The sequence below is a fragment of the Pyrus communis genome, chromosome 15 (genome assembly GCF_041283825.1).
Source record: "Pyrus communis isolate YQ-2024b chromosome 15, ASM4128382v1, whole genome shotgun sequence".
NCBI lineage: Eukaryota > Viridiplantae > Streptophyta > Magnoliopsida > Rosales > Rosaceae > Pyrus > Pyrus communis.
Window position 1 is genome coordinate 36,311,554 of NC_142579.1, and position 20,507 is coordinate 36,332,060.

General features: G+C 38.3%; 4 protein-coding genes across 6 annotated transcripts; 2 read left to right on the top strand and 2 right to left on the bottom strand.

The window, feature by feature from the left end:
* Positions 1–2,488: 2,488 nt before the first annotated feature.
* Positions 2,489–6,074, top strand: LOC137742093 (uncharacterized). 2 transcript variants are annotated; one of them, XM_088686427.1, is made up of 4 exons: positions 2,532–3,069; positions 3,255–4,952; positions 4,983–5,392; positions 5,841–6,074. In XM_088686427.1, the coding sequence occupies exons 1-3, from the start codon at positions 2,714–2,716 to the stop codon at positions 5,383–5,385; spliced, it is 2,457 nt and encodes an 818-aa protein (XP_088542553.1). In that variant the 5' UTR covers positions 2,532–2,713; the 3' UTR covers positions 5,386–5,392; positions 5,841–6,074. The 2 variants fall into 2 exon arrangements, with proteins under 2 accessions (XP_068337944.2, XP_088542553.1); XM_068481843.2 differs by having other exon boundaries at positions 2,489–3,069; positions 3,255–5,392.
* A 791-nt stretch (positions 6,075–6,865) lies between these two features.
* LOC137733735 (uncharacterized) lies at positions 6,866–9,881 on the bottom strand. Its single transcript, XM_068472904.2, has 4 exons — positions 9,267–9,881; positions 8,629–8,940; positions 7,628–7,820; positions 6,866–7,484 (listed from the first exon to the last, which is right to left on the bottom strand). The coding sequence occupies exons 1-4, from the start codon at positions 9,615–9,617 to the stop codon at positions 7,057–7,059; spliced, it is 1,284 nt and encodes a 427-aa protein (XP_068329005.2). The 5' UTR covers positions 9,618–9,881; the 3' UTR covers positions 6,866–7,056.
* A 1,215-nt stretch (positions 9,882–11,096) lies between these two features.
* On the top strand, positions 11,097–12,209 carry LOC137733741 (guanine nucleotide-binding protein subunit gamma 1). Its single transcript, XM_068472916.2, has 4 exons — positions 11,097–11,425; positions 11,591–11,643; positions 11,771–11,815; positions 11,949–12,209. Exons 1-4 carry the CDS (start codon positions 11,210–11,212, stop codon positions 12,028–12,030), a joined length of 396 nt encoding a protein of 131 aa, XP_068329017.2. The 5' UTR covers positions 11,097–11,209; the 3' UTR covers positions 12,031–12,209.
* A 227-nt stretch (positions 12,210–12,436) lies between these two features.
* Positions 12,437–19,524, bottom strand: LOC137733725 (ubiquitin carboxyl-terminal hydrolase 26). Of its 2 annotated transcripts, none has more exons than XM_088685981.1 (15): positions 19,319–19,524; positions 18,537–18,634; positions 17,846–18,442; positions 17,467–17,722; positions 16,476–17,215; positions 16,251–16,359; positions 15,754–15,932; positions 15,221–15,505; positions 14,939–15,146; positions 14,505–14,576; positions 14,080–14,310; positions 13,462–13,725; positions 13,214–13,355; positions 12,876–13,096; positions 12,437–12,778 (listed from the first exon to the last, which is right to left on the bottom strand). In XM_088685981.1, the coding sequence occupies exons 2-14, from the start codon at positions 18,614–18,616 to the stop codon at positions 13,002–13,004; spliced, it is 3,258 nt and encodes a 1,085-aa protein (XP_088542107.1). In that variant the 5' UTR covers positions 18,617–18,634; positions 19,319–19,524; the 3' UTR covers positions 12,437–12,778; positions 12,876–13,001. The 2 variants fall into 2 exon arrangements, with proteins under 2 accessions (XP_088542107.1, XP_068328993.2); XM_068472892.2 differs by having other exon boundaries at positions 12,437–12,784.
* Between the last annotated feature and the right edge of the window lie 983 nt (positions 19,525–20,507).

Here is a 20,507-nt window from a genome sequence, read left to right on the forward strand (position 1 = left end):
GAGATCACATTAGGTGGTTCCGACTTGTAGGTGACCCGCGATTTATCGCACAGCTTCACGTGATCGTAGCACTAGAGCATACATATATATTACACCCAGCTTGTCGTGCAGACCACGTTAGGTGGTTCCGACTCGTGTGCAGATTCAGTGATTGAGTTGAGCGTGGAGCTCTAGGTGCAGCGGTACATGTCACGTTAGGTGACTCCCGGCTGCCAGATTATATATTGTGATGTGATTTACGCTTGAGCATTTACATTTTTTATGAGATTCTATTGTGGCATATTCTCAAGCATGAATGGCATATTGTGAGCATGAATGGCATATCATGGGACATGATTGACATATCTATACATACGTATATATGTTCATTTTCTGGGAAGTATACAGGTTTTACGGCGAGGGGTTAGAATGTGTTTTGCTAAAGAGTTTTCAAAGAACTTTGTTTTTGCCCACTCACGCTTTTGTTTTTGCGCCCCTCCAGGTTCTAGTGGTCTAGAAGGTTCGGTGGTTTTCCCCAGAGGGCGTCCCGGCAATTTCTGACAGACACTCACCATTGTAGGGTCACCTTCGGGTGTACATATGTCGTATCTTTTCCTTTTGGACTGTTGTAGACTTGCTCTGAATTGTGTCTCACATACACTAGTACTTTGTATGTTATTAGGTTTTTAATTATTCGTACTTTTATATTACCTTCTTAATTAGCTTCCGCACGCGCACATGGTTACGTCACCTTCGTGTGACGGCCAGCACGCCCTGATCTCGGTCGGGGTGTGTCATATATAAGTTCATATGACATTTTAAAAAATTTCTTAAAAAAAAAAACTAATTTCCAACAACATATGTGTATTACTTTTATATCTCATAAATTTATTACCAAAGTTCTACGTGTAGTAAGTTTTACAAAGTTTTTGGCGATATTGATATTTCCATTGATATTGTGAATTTGTGATATATTTGTGTCGACGTTCCTATAATTATCGTTATTTTCATCCTTGACCGCGGCGCATGATAGTTAATTAACAATCGAAACTCTTGGTGAAATATTAAACAGAGACCGCGGCACATGATTGTGCGGGTAGGAATTAAAAGGAGAACGAAATGGAGTTTCAAAGACAAAATGATGATGAAAATTGAGTTTTAGAGGATAAAATGGTGCAAATTTTGTCCAAGAAATAAATGGAGAATGAAATGGAGTTTCAGAGAGCATGGCAAAAATAACCCTTTCTGTTTTGAGATGATTGTGTTGTCTATCTCTCTAGGATTGCTGTTATAAACATATTAAGCTTTTGAATTGATCGAGTCATTCTTTCTTGGAACAAATCTCCGGAGAATCATTATCTTTGCGCTCAAAATTTTTAACATCATATTCGAGTGCAAAATATGTTTAAAAAATGCACCTCACATAATGTTGAATACATTTCATATATAAATTTAATATTAAATAATTAATATGCAATAACAGTTTCAACCTCATAATGCTTTTAAAAAAAATATAAAGATTCTAAATACATCTCAAATCATTTGTAACATGTATATCTCAATATTATTTACTTTCTTCGACTCTCAAAGCTACTCTCACCCTCCATTGTAGAACAAATTATTAACCAATAAACCTACAAACACGTTGATTGAAAGAAATTATTGTTGACGAATGGAACATGAAATTGACGTTTTGAAAGCTTTACATGAGATAAAGACTTCATATTTTTTATTATACCTATAAACTACATTCAGAATGCTATCAAATGATCATGTTGTGCCTGAGGGATATCTGTGATATGAGTGACTAGAACACCAAGACATTTGACATGATCATTTTCGTGCCGATGCTGGAGAGAAATACAAGGATTTTACAATGTTCCGGAAGAGGGGCAAACAGAGGCCAAGTTCGTTTCTGATCTTTAGTCTATAGGGCTTAAAGAGTTATTTATTTTATTTATCTACGTACTAAAGGTTGCCATAGCCAAGAAAGAAGGGAAATTGTATTTGTAAATTTGTATTGGAATCTACATGTTAAATGATTAATAAAATTTGTTTCTTTTTTAAACATCTGGTGGATGTGAATTGTGCATTGGCTTTTTACATTATTGTTAATAGTGTGAAGAATGTGGGGGTGTATGTAGGGACTGTGAGGGTGTATAAAGGGAGAGTGAGATGTGAGGGTATTATGGAAAAGTGTGTTGGGTGTATTAAGATAATTTTTAATTGAAAAAGCAAATGTGAGGTTTATTAAGTATGAACGGTGTATTCAATAATATGCAGGGTGTTAATAGAACAAGTCTTAAAAAATTGACAGAATCCTAATCAAAGATAATAATTGTCACTTAGTACTACGATCTAATGATATTTATCTTCATTGTAAGTGAGAGTTTTTAGGTTTTACTCTCACCAAATGCCAATTGTTGGGCCCGTCTATAGCCCGACTAACTGGGCTGAGGTGGAGAGAGTTTTTGGGGTTTTAGGGAACTGAATTGCCCAATTGCTTGGAGGTGGACTTGCTCTTAAAATCTTTATCTGGCCCTCCGCTACGTGATACGGATAGAGAGAGAGAGAGAGAGAGGGCGGTAACCGGTCCAGGTTTACGTTTGTTTCCCCCCAAATATCAATCGCTTGCAATTCTTCGTTCGCCAAACACCTTCTTCTTCTTCTTCTATTTCTGTTTCTGCTCGATTGAGATCAGTTAAATTTCGAATTCTAGGGTTCCCGGGGGGAGATGTACAACGGAATAGGGTTACAGACTCCGAGGGGGTCTGGGACCAATGGCTACATCCAGACCAACAAGTTCTTCATCAAATCGAGGACTGGGAAGGTCGCCGACTCCTCCCGCGGTTTCGACGATGACCAGGGCACCGGCGGCGTCACCAAGAAGCCCAACAGAGACATCCTCGAGCACGATCGCAAGCGCCATATTGAGCTCAAACTCGTCGTGCTCGAAGATAAGCTCATCGATCAGGGTTTTACCGACGCTGAAATCGCCGAGAAGCTTGACGAGGCTAGGATGACTCTCGAAGCCGTGGTGGCTTCGGAGGAGCTTGGCGGACCCGGCGCTATTGTTGTCTCCGATAAGAAGTAAGTTTGCACGCTCGTTTTTGTTGTTGAAAGCTTCAGAAAAATATTGCTTTTTTGAATGATATTGTTAATGTCTTGTATTTCTAATTTATGTCGTATCTTATGGATTTCGAATGCGGTTTTGCCAAGTAAGAATGTGATTAAAAGTTGATTAGCATTAGCAGTAATTTTTGTTACTTAAATAGGGTTTCAGATACGCAGACCCACCAAATTGCTGCTAGGAAGGAGAAGCAAATGGAAACATTAAGAGCTGCTCTCGGGCTAGCTGTGCCCGAATCAGCTGACAAGAATACTGATGATATTAAAGATGGACTGAAAAGTAGTCGAAAGAATGGTCCAGAAGACGATGACAAGTTTCAAGAGAGAAGTGAGCATGCATTTCTGGACAGGGACTATGGACGGAAGAAACATGGGGAGGAAAAGCAGAAAGATGAGAAAGATGATAAGAAAAAGAGAGTTAAAGAATCTAAGCGGAGCAAAAAGGAAGAAAGTAGGAAGAGTAGGCATAAGTATGATTCTTCTGATACCGAAGGCAGTGGTAGTCCTCCTCCCAAGGTTGATAAAAAGAAGCGTCGTGGAAGGAGCAGCAGTGATGAAGATGATTCGGAAGTTGAACTTGACAAGAAGCAAAAGGTTGCAAAGAAGAATGAGAAAAGAAGTAAGAACTCCGATGATTATGATTCTGCGTCGGGTGATGATGATGCTAGGAGGGATGGTGCAAGAAAGAAAGTTGAGAAATTCAAAAAGCCTCAAAGGAGGCATGTTTTAGATGAAGATGATTCTGAAGCTGATTTGGGAAAGAGGCAGAAGGTTGCAAAGAAGAATGAGAAAAGAAGAAATAAGAACTCCGATGATTCTGATTCTGCTTCGAGTGATGATGATGCCAGGAGCAACGGTGCAAGAAAGAAAGTTGAGAAATTCAAAAAACCTCAATGGAGGCATGATTTAGATGAAGATGATTTTGATGCTGATGTTGGCAGGAGGCACAAGGTTGTTGAGAAACATAGTCGGAGCAGAAAGGATGACACTGATGATTCTGATTCTGATTCTGCTACCAGTGATGATGATGCTAGGAGGGACAGTTCGAGAAAGCAAGTTGAGAAATTCAAAAAAACTCAAAGGAGGCATGACTCAGATGAAGCTGATGATGGTAAAAAGCAGAAGGTTGAAAAGAAGCATAGTAAAAGTAGCAAGGATGAGACGGATGATTCTGAATCTGCTAGCAGTGATGATGGTGCTGAGGACAGATCCAAAAAGGAATTAGAGAAATCCAAACACCCTCGTAGGAGGCATGATTCAGATGAAGATTCTGATCGTGAAGAGAAACGGTTAAGATCTAATGCAGTTGAAAGTAATGAAAGAAGTCGTCCAATTGATGATGACAGGTATTGTCCGAGCAGGGATGATCAGTATTCAGGATTGGTAAGGCCTAGAGGAGGGCATGATGACGTGACTGTAGAACGCGAGTTCAAAATTTACAGCAAAGAGATTGAACCACAACGTGGTAGTAGAACAGTTACTCTGGGTTATGAAAGAGGAGTTAAAACCCACACCATGGATGATCAGGAACACAGAGGGAGAAAGCATGGAAGGTATGAAGAGGATGATGTAGGGCGTGGAAGGCAGAGCAAGGATGAAGAGCACAGAGGAAGGAAGCATGGAAGAGATGAAGAGGAAAATGAGAACAGAAAAGTGGGGGATAACAAAGAGGAGCTTGGAAATAGAGAACCTGGGAAAATGGAGGAAGAACGGGGAAATAAGGATGTGGATAGAGATATGGATTACAAGAGGGCAAAATATGTTGATTCTAGATCAAATGAGAGGAGGTGCAAAAGTGAAAAACGCAATGGAAGAGATGAAGAGGATCGTGGAGGGCGTGGAAGGTACGACAAGGATGAAGAGTATAAAGGAAGGAAGCATGAAAGAGATGAAGAGGAAAATGAGTACAGAAAGGTGGAGGATAAAAAAGAGGAGCTTGGAAATAGAAAACCTGGAAAAATGGAGGAAGAACGGGGAAACAAGGATATGGATTGCAGGAGAGCAAAGTATGATGATTCTAGATCAAATGAGAGGAGGCGTGGAAGTGAAAAGCATAACGAAGATGATAAAAACTACAGAAAGCATGGGGAGGATTTTGAAGAGGAGTGTAGGAGTAGAAGGCACGGAAAAGTAGATGAAGAAAGAGGAAGTCGGGAGACTGAAAGAGATAGACAGCTTGATTACAAGAGAGCAAGATATGATGATTCTAGATCAAGCGAGAGGAGGAGATACGAAAATGAGAGACATAATGATGCTCGTTCCAGGCATCGAGGCTGATATTGTGGTAAGTTATGTACTATCCTCCATTGAACATGCACTGTTTACTATAAACCCAATACATTTAGCTGTCATTATCTGGAAAACAACCTGGAAAGCTATTTGTTTTGTTACTGAATAACCGACTTTGTCATAGATTGCCATGCTTTTATCTCCATGTTTCTACTGTTGTGAATAAGCTTTTTGCAAAGCAGAAAAAAAATCCTGTAAAGAGAGTAGTAAACCTATCTGTTGAAACGAACTGGTTTATAGCTTTATATGCAAGAAAGTGTGGCTTTATGTTTATTATGACAACAGCAGTCGGGCTTGTAGTGTCCAAATGCTCTTTCTTTCAAGTCAATTTTGACTCTTGCAACTCATCTCCTACCCATGGTTTTCCAAATTAAGTGTTTGAACCGTAAAATATAGATTTTCTAATGTCGGTAGTTCTAGTCCTAACGTTAATAATGTTGTAGGTTTTTGTCGTGTCAAGGCCTGTCAAAGCTTGCTAAGCGTAATGGAGTCATCGACCACGAGGAGCTAACTGGTCATCGAGATGGAATCTCAGTTTGGTGAGTGTACTGTATCGTACTTTTGAGTTGTAGTGTTTTCGTTGGATCTGTCGGAAGATCACATGACTTATCCTTAGCACGGTTTTGAAACGCAGCTTATGTTATGCGGTGATGTTTTAATATTTATGTTGGCCATCAGATCCAGCCCCGGAATGGTGTGATTTTATTTTGATACTTTCGCATAGTCTTGTCCTTGCCTCGTTAGTAGTAGGATGCAACGGAGTACTTTGAATCTATTATTTGTAAGAAAATGAAGTCGGGTGTTGGTGTTGTCACAGAGGTTCTATCCACCTTAAAACCAATTGGCGATGGGTGGTGTCACGCAGGTTCTATCCATCCTAAAACCAATTGGTGATGGGTGGTGTCACGCAGGTTCTATCCATCCTAAAACCAATTGGCGATGGGGAGGGGGATTCAACTCCTTTTAAAACCTTGTAATAAGGTTTGCTACACGCACGAAATGGTAAAATTTCCATCCGTCCGACCGTTTACAACCGAGTAGTAAAAGTTCTAAATCAACACAACAGGTAATATTCCCGCTCTACGACTCTCCGAATGAGGATCCTCTTCGGATTCTTTCTGTGAGGATCTCAATGAAATTTCAATCACGTTCGTTCATTATACATCGTGCGGTTAAAAATTATTGTAATTTTTTAATTTAAAATTGAATATAACCAACATTTGACGAAAACTGATCGCACGATGTACGATAAACAGACGTGATTAGAAGATCTCCAAAATCCTCACAAAAAAGGATCCGGAGACTCTCCCTCCATTTGTTATTCCTTGATTTAACGAGACAACAAACTTTTCTTCAAAAGATTTAAATTCACATTCATAAAATTTGAACTGAGAAAATCTCCTTGGGAAAAATGGAGATTTCTTCACTAACTCCCTGAGAAATTGTTTATGTAAATGCAAGGAATCGATGAACTATCAAGACCGTAAGATATTTCATATTTGTTGAATATTACATTTCCTAACAACAATTATATGTCTAATCTAAGCTCCCACTTAAATAAAAATGTGAATCTGAAAAATTGGGAAAACGCCAGACACGGGTACATATTTCTGTAGAAATCTCCGAGTTCTAAGGCTTCAAACTTAATTGATCAAATGACTAAAGCTTCTGAATCACCCTAAGCTTGGCACTTCTAGCTCGGCTGTTGAGGCTCTCTTCCGTTTCAGATGGTGTAATTGGTCTCTTAGTGAGAATTATTCCCCTCAAGCCCTGTACCGTTTGTTTGATCCATGCTTCGTTTTCATCAATGTCGCTCATGATCTTTCTCAAATCTTTCTTCCCCGCTGCTTCTTCAATCATGTCAACGTCAACATCTCTGTCTTTGACGTTGATGATGTCTAGAAACGTTTGTTTCACAATTCTGTCCTCCAAACTGTGGAAAGAGATGACTGCCAACCTACCACCCGGTGCAAGGCAGTCAAAAGAAGCATAAAGAGAATCCTCCAGAGTCTTCAGTTCATCGTTCACGGCTATCCTCAGAGCTTGAAACACCCTTGTTGCTGTTTTAATCCAACCTTGCCGTCCTTCTGTTGCAATTGAATTCAACCTTAGTAATTAAACTTTTTTTGCATATCCATGAGCGCAATAATCAATGGTAATACGGTTCTAATAGACATATACCATGCAAAGCCAAAGTACAAGCACAATAGAACAAAAAGAGGATGCCTACCTCGACTCAGCGGAGTTGCACTTTTTATAAGATCTACTAAATCGCCAGTGGTATGCAATCCACCCTGTGATCGAGCTCTAACAATTCTATTTTGAAGAGAGAACCAGTTGCTTTCTTCCCCATAGTCTCGCAGGATGCGGCCTACCTCATTATCTGGCCAAGAGTTCAAAATGTCTTCAGCTTTCAGACTTGCCTGTCATAGCCCTACTCCAATCAATTAAATGAAACAAACATTTACAATGATGATGAAGCCAGAAAAAAAACCATGAAATCATCCACATCATATTTCCTCGAAAACTTTCATCCCCATACAAACTATCACCTAGAACTTCAATGAATCAAAAGCAGTGCTGGCAGAGAACATTAATTTGGAAAAGGGAATTGCTAACTGAGCTTTAGTTGGAACACAGGAATCATGGGTGTATATAACGAGGGAAACATAACCGGGGCAATTCATATCTGTACGACCCTGCATGACCCCCATCCTAAACATGTATAGCATTCCAAACCCAAACTGTGCCCTAATTGAACCCGCATTACGTCGATGGCATAACCAATAACCCACCCTGCTGGAAGCACGTATATGTAAATACGGTCACGACACCAATTTGCCACATGTTGCGTAACTATAAGCTACCCCTTGGTATGCCGTTCATACACATGATAAAAAAGGCATTCTAATAAGCATCACATTTGAGCTATCACATCAGCAACCCTCAAACTAGTCTTTGGGGAACACATGTACGAAGAAAATGGCATCAACGCCTCCCCAATGAGTCTTCAGAAAATGTTTAACTATTACCATGAAAATTGCAAGAAACCGATTGACTCAATAAGATCGCCCACAGTTCATAACAACATTCTACCAGCTCAAAGATTCGAAACCACAAATGCACTCTTAAAGTTCGTAAATATATAATTAGAACATAAAAAAGCAACTTTTTCCTAGTATCCATTTCACTCAACTAAATTAGATACAAAAATGCCAGAACAACTCTTACCTGAGGATCCATCCTCATGTCAAGAGGTCCATTAGCAAGCACACTGAACCCTCTTTGAGGATCATTTACTTGCATCGACGACATTCCCAAATCCATCAGTATCCCATCAATCCCCGTTTCAACTAGTGTCTCATCCACATCACAAAGCAGAGACTTCACATATCTGAAATTCTCCAAAAAGGTGTAAGCTTTGAGGGACGAAGGATTCGGGTCATGCAAAACAGAGTTGATCCGAGCTCGAGCCTTCTCAAGCGCCACAGGATCGACATCAAGCCCAACATACACTTCCATTTCCGGATGCCCTTCAATTATCTGCCAGTAATCAACAATTAACCCAAAACCCAGCTCGTAATTACATCAAAGTAAATGCTTAAAATGCTTTCTGACAGCCAAAAGAGCTTCAGACTGCGTTTGGCAGACAAACTTAGAAGTGCTTCTAGCTCGTCGAAGCAATTTTTTAAGAAGCACTTCTTCATGAATCACTAGCAAATGCTTCTCCAAAAAGCACTCTGATTGGATTTCTCATAAAAGTTTCAACTTGTTCATAATAGCACTTCAATCAAAAGCAAAAGTGCTTTCTGTGGAAGAATTCCAAACAGGCTATAAGAACTTACGAAGGTGGAAGAGTGATTACTGACCGCAGAGGAATGCCCGGCAGCTCCGACAGTGCAGTCGACGAAGTACCGGAGTTGTTTGGACGCCGGGAAAACATCCAGAACTTCGCCGAGCATGGCCGGAATGTGGGTACCGGTACCTCCATAACGCTTAATTGTTTCCAAGTGGAATTCCCTATCGGAACGCGTTCTCCTCTTCTCCTTTACCACCACTCTCTGCCTCAGCTCCTGCTTCTCCTTCCTCTTCTTGCTGGCGGCGCTGCAGTTGCTTCTGGCGCTGCGTGCGGTGGTTGTGAGGGTTCTCAGGCGGAATGATAGTGAGGCGAAAGAGAAGAGCTTTGAGGTTGATGACGACAGTGCTGATGCTATTGCCATTTCCTTTTCCTATACAACTTGTGACCACATTGATGCGGTTTTAATTTTAATTTTGTAGCCCTAAATTGGGATTGGGATGCATGCTGGATTGGCCCAAAACCGAATTCCTAAAACCTCGATTTAATGTAAAATTCAATTTTGGGGCTGTCATTTGCATTTTTTACATGTTAGGTTTGGGAATTTGAGATGGAGGAGGATCCTCTCCCCTTTATAATCTCTGTCATCTTTCCTCTCCTTCTATTTGAACAGTTACAGTTTAGTCACGTCAACATTTTATATTGATTTTTTTTATAGAGACGATAAAACAAAAAACAATATACGAAAGGAGGGGAGAGAAGAGGATGTGAATAGGAAGGAGAGAATCCTATTCCATTTGGGAGGATTACGAGGCTTGTGCTGGAGATTTTGGTGCTTTGAAACAGAGATTTTTTGTTGCAACTAATTTATAGTTTTGGTGGTATCACATTATCAATTAGTTGACGAAAACCGTCCAATACGAGTGCTTAGTGTTTTGGTGGCAACAGTTTTATATATGGCCTTTTATTAGTGATCCAAGATACTCAGGTGGTGGAGAATTTGTTTAAAAAGAATTCCCAAGAGCTGTGGTTTACTTTCATTACAAGAAATTCAAAGGATTGTTGGAATCCTCGGTCTAATCCACCTGCCTAGCATTAGAATAGCACTCAACCAAGGAAAGGGTTGAAAACTTAATGCTTTTGCTGATAGAATTTGTTGAAACATCACACTTTGAATAGGTCTAACTTAAGCTGCTATGTCAACTGTCAAACTAAACAGCCACAAGCACTTGTGACTTGAGAGAGAGAGGAGAGAGAGAGAGAGTGAGACAGTGTGAGAGATGGCGGCCTAGCTGCTATGTGTTTGTTTTGACTTGTAGCTACATTAGGTAGTATAAGTCATCCGTCCTCTATCTATTACCAACACTCAATCAAACGTCAGAAATTTCGATAAAATTATTAGATTTGAATTAGTTAATGTTAATATCAAAATAAAGAGATCATCTTTTTACTTCTTTATGAAAAAATACTTTTTAAATTACGTAAAAATTATCAGATTTGAATTAGTTAATGTTAATATCAAAATAAAGAGATCATCTTTTTACTTCTTTATTAAAAAATACTTTTTAAATTACGTAATTTGAGTGTTCCGACACAAGTTTTTCAAAATCACATACAAATTAATTGATCAATAATATGAGGATGGATGGATGGATGGAAATATGTGGTGTGGTTGTTGGCATGTTAGGCTGTCTGCTGCTCTGCTCATAATCCATTTTTTCTTCTTTTGACTTGACTACTTTACTTAAATATATATTAACTTGTTCACACCATTCTTCCCCTTTTTATATAATAATCCCTCATAAATTCATCACCTTTTTTTTTATAATCTAATTCTTTTCTTATTTATTTATTTTTTTTAATTCCATGTCCACCCCTCACTGCTTTTTAATCATGAACAAAAAATAGGTCCACCTTCTCTCACTCTCTCTCTCTCTCTCTCTCTCTCTCACAACAATATAATCATTTCTAGGTCTAAAGGCAGTGAGAGAGAGAGGCTTTGGTTGGAATTTGTGAATGGATAACCAAGTAGAAGAAGAAAACCCCGCATCTTCTCCGGCAACAGGAAGAGGAGATGGTCGTGGTGGAGGAGGAGGAGGAGGAGGAGGAGTGGCGCTGCTGCCTCTTCATTTCGAAGACAGAGCAAGAGCTGGCCAGTTTCCCGCTTTCATTGGCAAGCACAAACTGGCTGCTTCCATTTCGCATCTCGAAAACCAAATCGACATCATCCAGGTCAGTATATTCTTCACAGTGAATTCCATTTTTTTTACGAGACTATATTTTAAACTGCCCTCGAGACGAGATGTGAACTGTTTGCTGTCCTAACCAACTAACCTGACGTCGGCGGAAAAGCAAGAATTTACGGAAACTCAAAAAAGTTGTGTGATTCATATGCAGAAAGAGCTGGACCACCTTGAGACGGTAGGTGAATCCTCCATTGTCTGCAAAGAGTAAGAAAATCAAATCCCAACTACTCATCTGTTTTTTTCACATTTCCATCCAACGGCTCCAACCCCTCATCTGCCTTCTTTTTTTTTTTTTTTTTGAATAATATTTATTTTTGTCAATTTCATACAGTCTCATTGCTACCGTTGAATCCACTTCTGATCCATTGCTTCCATGGTAAGAGAGAACTCTCATCCTAACCGCCTTTTTTAAGTGTCATTGTAGCTCAATTAGTTAATAGCGTTCGCTCTGCACCCGCTATCCGTGTCCAACGGGTGATCTGATGCATGTTGTTTTGTGGTGTACACAGGACTAAAGGACCAGGTGAAGTAGGGTGGGATAGGTGGTTCCGAGGAGCCCATAACTCCAAAAATCAGAGCCGCTGGATCTAAAAATTGATCAACTTTTTTCAAGTATCACCCTTTTCCCATTCATTTTTGTATGCATATATACTCTTGAAGCAGAGCAAAAAACAGGAGGTTTCATTTGCTGCATTTTCGTTGACCATGTTTAGAATAAGCTATGGGGAAGAAAAATAATGTATGAAACTGGCCAAAATTATCGTTTTTCAGATTCTAATTGTTAAAATGATATGTTTTCAGTACATATCTCATTGATATTTAATTTTGATCAATTCAACAGTCGGAATTTGATTAACCAAATTGCGTTTTGGGGTTGGTGATTTGAAAATTTAGACAAATAGAATGCGATTTCTTTTTCTTGCTGCTGCAATCCAAGAATACAAATGAGAGTGCATGATTCACAGAGGAATGAAGACAGAAGTTGAAACAGAGGAAGTAACACATGAAACTCTTAATAATATACTTCAAAAAACTTGTGCAGTGGCTAACGGCGGGAAGCTATTAGCTGTCAGATAAAACATCACAACCCCAAACACTCCAAAAAACATGTACATTCGACAATATACGCCATTGTTATCAGCACTGTTCAGCACATAAAAGAGGCACGGTAACATCCTTATCAACAGAAAAATGACCCACCGGTGGTTAGGCCCGACCAGGAAACAGCGCGCACGCCACATCTCCTTTTCTCATGTGTCAGCGAGCAATGGCAGCATATTGCAGTTCCACTCCGCAGGCAAGGGGCAGGGGTGACCTAAATTATACATGCTTTCGACAACTGCTTCTGCCAAAGAAGAGAGAACGTTCAATAATCAGAAGTGATTACCCAATTAATCAGGCAAATCACAGGGAACATTCATGCATACGCAACTAACCTCTAGAATGCAGGTCATCAAAATGCCGATTGAAAATTTAGAAAACTTCAAGTCACCTCCCCTCTATCAATATCTACAAAAACATGGATTACTACATTCAAATATTAACTAGCAAAAATCACGCTTCTAAACAACTTGGGATGAAACATTTGCTGTCAACAGCGTCCCACGAAAACCCTCTTCGGTGTGTTGCACATCCATTTTCTGGTCAGATAGCTCATCTGTGGAACAATTGTCAAAATGAATGTTTAAGGTTAATGAACTTGACCAATGCACACTTCCTATGACTTTTAAGCACCATATCAAAGAAATGCGAATAAATAACAGCATGAAATTACCAGCAATATCTCGGTTCTCATGGATTTCTGAATCGTTCACCCAAAGTCTATCCCCGGGGAATATATTCATGTCTGCAAGAGTAGCAGATTCATCCTCAACGACCCGAGTACCTTTGTGAAGTCCCTGGTTTTCCTTAACAATCTGCATAATTTAAAACTAATCAGATGGCATAGGAACAAAACAATTTTGATAAATAATTAACTAGTGCATTATGCTCGCATCTATGTGTTAGCTTCAAGAAGCGTACGCCAAAAGATTCCCATATCATCATTTTCAACTGGTATATGGTTGTGGAACCAGAGACTTTCAAACTTATTCGATCCCCAGTCTTTGTCTTCCGAGAGCGCTTGGAAACTCGGCGATCTGGATCAAAATTTGTTTCAGATGGTTTTAGAATTGACTTTGGAGCTTCCTTTCCATGTACAAAGTATACATATATGTCCTCATTGCAATAATCGAGCTTCCGCATTAATTCCCTGCTTTCTCTTTCTCCAATGCAGTCCTCACATATCTAGGAAAATTGAGACACCTAATCAGAAAATCTCGTAACTACGAATTCTAAATATGAGACTCGAAATTTATACAATCTTTGTGCAAATTCGATGTTGCTGGCACTTATAGTCATGATAAAAACAAAATTGATTACTAAAAGAGAGGCAGTGAGAGAGAATAAATCTCAAGGCAACTTGAGGTTTTAAATAAGTTAACTAATGATCCGACCAGAAGACTACGCATCCAAAAGGTTCCAGATATTGGAGCATCTAGCATAGATATATTTAAAAAGAAGCAAGAGAAACATGATATATAACAAGTGTCCTCCACTATGCATGGCACGAAAACAAAACTAAAAATGGTAAGTGTTTACCTCAGGACAAGTCTTAATCACAAGTTGTCTAGACTCAACTTCACCGTTTATGTGATTTGGAGTACTGAGGTCGTCCTCGCACATTGGCATCTCTTCGCAGGACCCTGCCAAATCATTTCCTTCAGTATTACTTAACTCTATTTCAGCAGATATGCCTTTCTCTTCAATACCACCCCAATCCTCACAGAAGGACTTCCAGTCATTCTCAGTAATGAATATTAACCCATCCACCTATAATCCGAGAAAAAAGAAGCAAGAGTTCCCACATTAGAGCATTCTCACAAGTACGACTTTGATCGGCAAAATTCAGTGAAAATTAAAAAACAAGAAAAGTCTCTTCTTTTATAAGAAACAATAAATTTACAAATGATAAAAAGACAAAAAAGGATCAATACGCATACACAAACACGCATTCATATACTTACAGAAGGAGACTTCTGGGAAATCAGACCACGTTTCTGGACCAGATCAACAGGCCTTTCTAGAAGTTGTGAATGCTGAAACAAAGCATGAGGGAGGTTATAATAATCGCATAACAAAATAACTGAAGAAAAATAAGGCAGATTGAACAGCATGGACCAGGATAGTTTTATTATTGAGAAGACATGGACCAGTAGTTCTTAAATGCACAACACAATTTCTAGTTCCAATTATTGGTACAGAACTTGGATCAATAGTAAGGTTTGTCCCACTCCCACCCAAAGTAAAGCTAAATATGTATTCAGCTTTCAATTATATAAAGATGGCATTTATGACATTGATGAACATGATTAAAGTCGAAAAGCATGCCAAAAAAATATTAGTCTATTAGAGGTGCCGGATATTCAATAGAAGCACTTCCAGGAAACCTCTACGTTACCTTTTCACACTTGAGCAAATCCATGATGCCCTCTAATGTTTCAGGTTTCTCCACTGAGGAAACATTCTTGCCACTTGCAGTAATGTAGTTTTTCCACTTTGAAAGCCAAGAACTGGGTATTAAGTAATATTTGCAATGCAGAGAAAGTGGCACACTTTTCCCCATGAGTAGTTTTTCATGATTCTGGCGCTGTTTGAGCCTCACCAATCTGCAGCAAAGATACTGGTCAACACAATTATACATGCTTAACAGCTCTCCACTACGAGTGAAAGTTTTAATTACCTTAAGGAATCCTCCATACATGCAACTTCAGATAGTTCATCATTGCATTGGGAACACTGTGCAGAGTCTGAAGGAAAAGGCAAACAACCCAAATGATCATCAGGCTTTACTGTTAAAGCATCTTTATAAAGGAAGAGCCAGAGATTCTCGGGAACAAGCAATCTCTTAGCACCAGTGGCTTGCTCAGGCATAAGTTGCCCATGAGGACACCTAATTGAAGTTGTTGGTCCCGCATCAGCTTCAGCTGGAGCATCAAGAATTTTTCTTTTAAGCCACTGTTGTAACCTACAAATAAAATTGAATTAGAAACATTAGAGAAAAAGAAATATTATGCAGCAGAAGCTATGAGAAGCACAAAAGTATTGAAACAAAGCATAGTAGCTTCCTCTGTAAAGCACTATAGTTAATAAATTATCCATTGGTTGTTCATATGAGAAAATCCCTAGGAAAAAGTCATATAAAAAAGTCCCTAGCATAAGAATGAAGAGGTCTGGAGGAAGGATAAAAGGCAACAAAATAGTTTGCAATCATACCATGCTTTAGAAACATAATATATTCCATCTGAACACTTCCCTGCAAGTGCATCCTCGCCAACTTGCTTCATTACTATTCTTCTATCCCTATAGCTGTCAGCACAAACTACATTTCGAGCACCATCAATAAGGCAAACCATGCAGTAGTCATCATTGGCCAGTTCTGGCCCCCCTTTATACTGAACCAGCATTCAGTTAGAAAAGAAAAATCATCAGTAACTAGTATACATTTCATCGGAATAAAACTAAAAAGGGGAAAGAAAAGCCAAAATAAAATAAAAGCAAAAAGAAAAAAGAATAGAACATTTGATAATTCCAACACAAGAAAAACCAGAAAAAGATGAGTCAAAGTACTAATCTGGAGCCAGAAGGTATGAAGTTGACAGTAAGTAGGGTTCATAACATAAGCATCATGAAGCAAATTTCTGGGTAAGTAATTATAAACAACAGATAAAGTTCACACAACATTAAACGAGTCCAATAACGCATGCAAATACCTTAAAGAACAGCTTGGTCCATGCTTTAACTGACAACCGTTTCATGTAGCCAATCTTTGAAAGTGGAACTTTTCCATGCGAACATTGGATGGATGTGTTGTCAAGAGCACTGCAAGTGATTACCATGTAAGCCCAAAAATAAAATGTGAACCAGAAACCCTGACATTGTAGTTCCAGCAGAAATCAAGTTAAGAACTAAAGAAAAGACACCAAGCATATGCTTACGGTGAAATCATGTTATCAGCCCATTGACGAAGCCAGTCTGTCGATATCCAAAAAAAGGTTTCCTCAAGTTGTTGAACAGGAGCTTCAGACAAAATTGAGCGCACTTCCTGTCTTCGTTCTGTGATATTATTCGTCTCTTTTTTTTTTAAAAATTTGTATTGCTCACAAGCATCAAGATATGATGCATTAAAGCTTTCAATCTCATCACAAAGATGAGATGGAAGAGAACTACAAACAGTATCACCTTCTGTCTTCCTATCATTGCCATTACATTCCACATGCCCTTTCTCTTCATCCTCCGGGGTATGCCTGAGATTATACATCAGCATATATGCATCACCAGATGAAAATGTATCCACAGGACTGGTAATAGATTTTGAAGGTTGTTGGTGAATGACATCCACATTATCACCATTCAAAATAGCATTCTTTTGTTCTGAGCAAGATGGATTAATAGGTTCGGGTTTAACAGGCTTGGTATTGGAACTTGAAGTCCCTTCTCCAAACGGATGAGAACCCAAGTTTGAGACTTGTTCATCGTCGAATTCCCACCATTGCCCTGTCTTCTCATCCTTGACATGCGCTACATAGTGGCCACTGTTAACTGCAGTTCCCTTGTGAATCAGCACAGCTGACAAGTCATACATTGATTCACCCGGAGAAGGTTCAGATAGCCTCTTCCTCATATCAAGTACTCCAGGAAAACTAAATGCGGAAGTAATTTTCTTCTTGGTTGTCGTCTACTGACACAAATCAATAGAGAATAAATTATTAAACAGAATAAAATAATTATTAACCACAAATCAACGACAACGTCAACATTCAACCATATAACAAACAAAAGCACAACCTCTACTCTGCATCAAAATCAAGCATGCGTGGTATATAAAACTGAGCTTACATGACTTTTTTGCGATCATTCTTGATTTCAACAATTGATAATTTTAATTACAAAGTGAAAAGTATGCATTACCAATAATATCATAACTACCTTTGGAAGAAAAACACATCGCTTAAGTTGAAAGTTCAGAACATCAGGCAGCGTGCGCAACTTGATGCTTCGAGTAGCATCGACTCTTGCTTTACACGACTCACAAAAATATTGATTCTCTCCATGAAGCTCTTCAACACTAAGGTAATCATCTAAACTCTCATCCAAACTTTTCAAACCCTTCACATTCAACTCCAGCTCATAGAAGTCTTCCATGTTTGAAGAAGCTTCAGAGTCTTTCCCACATTGTGAGCACCTACGCTCATGCAATTGTAAATAACATAAAGATAAAGAGAGATTTCAGAAACAATACTAGCACAAAGTAAAAGGCCTTAATACGAAGAAGTATAATTTTACTCCAATCAGCTTCGGTCTTTACCTAGTAACATGTGATACACTTCCACGAAAAAGATCTTGAACAACAGATTTTGCCTTTGAAACTTTAGAGTTGCTCAGACACCGTTCAAGCAATGAAAGAAGTAAGGTCAGAAACTCATGACTGTCCTGTTGGACTCCATTATCTAACTCCAGTGTTTTTACAAAAGGAGAGGAGTCTATAAAAGCCAATTTACTGGCATGCAACTGTGCAAAAAGCCGAGAAAGTTGATTCAACACTGGCTGCTGTTCCAAAACCTCAGGTTCAACCAAGAAGATACCTTCCCGGAAGGACTTGTTCATGTACAAACACTGGAGTATGCTATTAGCATAGCATGTTGCACCAAGATTTGTGAGGCCTGCAGGAGAATCGGCAGTAGGACGAAGGTCCTGAGAAGGGTCCGGGCCAAGAGTTTGCAGAATCTCTGATGTCTTCTGCCATAAGCCTGATTTCCTACTTCCATTAGGAGGTGGAATTAGCCCACAAAAGCAATTTGGGTTATCTTTAGTATTCACACGGCAGCCCTGACAAACTGGCTTTGAAATTTTATACAGCATATATACATCCTCATTTGTAATTTCACCCGTTGCATGTATTTTCCTACACAATACCAACCATAATATGAGCCACGTAACAATGGTGCATATCAAGCAACCGATAACTCTTCTTAACATAAAATGGAAAACGTTTCTACCTCAATATTTCGGAAGTTGTGTCAACATTATCTCCTTGTCTGTTTCTTTTATTTTTACTGCGCGTACCTGGTCGGCTCATTTTAAAAACCGACCAACCCTGCAATGGACATGTACCCAGAACATGAATTCTTAGGGATACTAAAAAGTATACGCGAACGTGCATGATAATCTGGAATGAAGATCACAAATTATACTCTCTATAATCATTTCATTTTGCAATAGGATGTAGTCAAAGTGTACAAACAGTACCCTTACAAAACTGGCATTCACAAAAAGGGTGCCCGCGAAAGCTCACATACTAAACCAACATGTTCTATATCTTCAATGTGGGATATTGGGATCCTAACACAGTTCAAAGGCCACCTGCAAAACTAATTTTCGAGCGGTAATGCCTTTATTTATCTTCTTCTTTTTTAAGCTTTTTTTTTCAAATACACTTTTTGATACTCTCGTGTCCTTGTTGTCACAAACAGAAGCTTGCATTCTAATAAATTCCAGATGCAAAGACTTCCACCATGCATTCTCAAAGCATATGAAAATACAAAACGACTTCCTACCAATGATTTTCAGGCAGCAGTATCCATAAGAAATCAAAAAGCAAGCAAAAGAAAATTAACAAAAAGAGAAGAAAAAAAACCTAGAAACCATAAGAACTACAACAAAATCATGATCGAACCCAAAAAAAGGTAATCAAATCAAAATTCAAGCATGTTAAAGCAGTAGAAAATATAAAAAATTAAACATCAAAAAAAAAATAGAGGGAAAAATCTCAGAAGGGTACCTGGGTTCTGAGGCTGAGGAGCAGAAGAAGAGGAAAGCTTGGACCTTTGGAGCTGAAATTTGAGGAATTAATAATTTTTTTCAAATTAACAAAAAATTAAACTGGGAATTTGGGGGTTTTTATTTAGGTCAGCGTGCGAGGGAGGAACGAATGTCTTCGATTTTTGGTAAATCAAACAGCTTGGTTACGTTCGTATTTTTGCTAATTTTTTAATTAAAAAATAAGGGCTTATTTTAAAAAAAAACTAATGAAAATATTTGAAAATTTTGAGTTTTAACTATAAACATAAAATAAAGGATAAAATAAATAGTATCGGAATTGACTTTTTAACGTAAATATGTAATTTTTCGTTAAAGTGAACAGTATCATAAATTTTTCGTTAAAGTACCCTTATTTTTAGATACATTCCCTAGTCAATTTCGATCTCACTTTTGTTTCTTGAAATATAATATTCGCTCTCACTTTGACTTATTTCTATGTATTTCGTTAAATAACGTTTTAGGCTTATTTTGTAGTTATACTCTCTAGAACTCGATTTTACTGTCGTTTTGCCTCCTTAAAATCAAAAGTCTTCATTTTACTTCTTAAAATTCAAAATTTAACCCACAGTAAAAACGAACAGAAAAACATCAATAAAACTAATGATAAAGTGGCTGGAAATGAGGGAGAAGGGATGAGACCCATGAATTATTTTTGCTATTTTTCTTACTTTTTTTTTTTAATATGTTACACAATGTTTCAATTTTTGTGGCAATATTTGATTAGATTTGTGAGCTTTGTATGTGTGTCACGTAATTCTTAAGTGGACCCTAATTATGTCACATAAGTAAAATTAATAGAATACAAATAAATAAATCGAAGTGAAACAAATATTAAGTTTCAGAAAAAAAAAATAACGACCATGAGTTTCAGAAACAAAATGAGATTGAAATCAAGTTTCAAAATATTCTAAAAATATCTTTTTTGATCCACATCAGCATATTTGATTTTTTTTATAATAAAAATAATATAAACAAGATAAATCAAATTTTAAATGAAGGAACTAAAAATAACCCAAAAATAAATGTGGTTGGAAAAGGAAAGGTCGAGCCATGGAAAGAGACCGGAGGTAGGGGGAGAGCCTAGGGGCAGACAGGGAGAAGAGTCTTTCACTCTTTGTTGTCAAATTCAAGATCCAGTCAGAATGTCA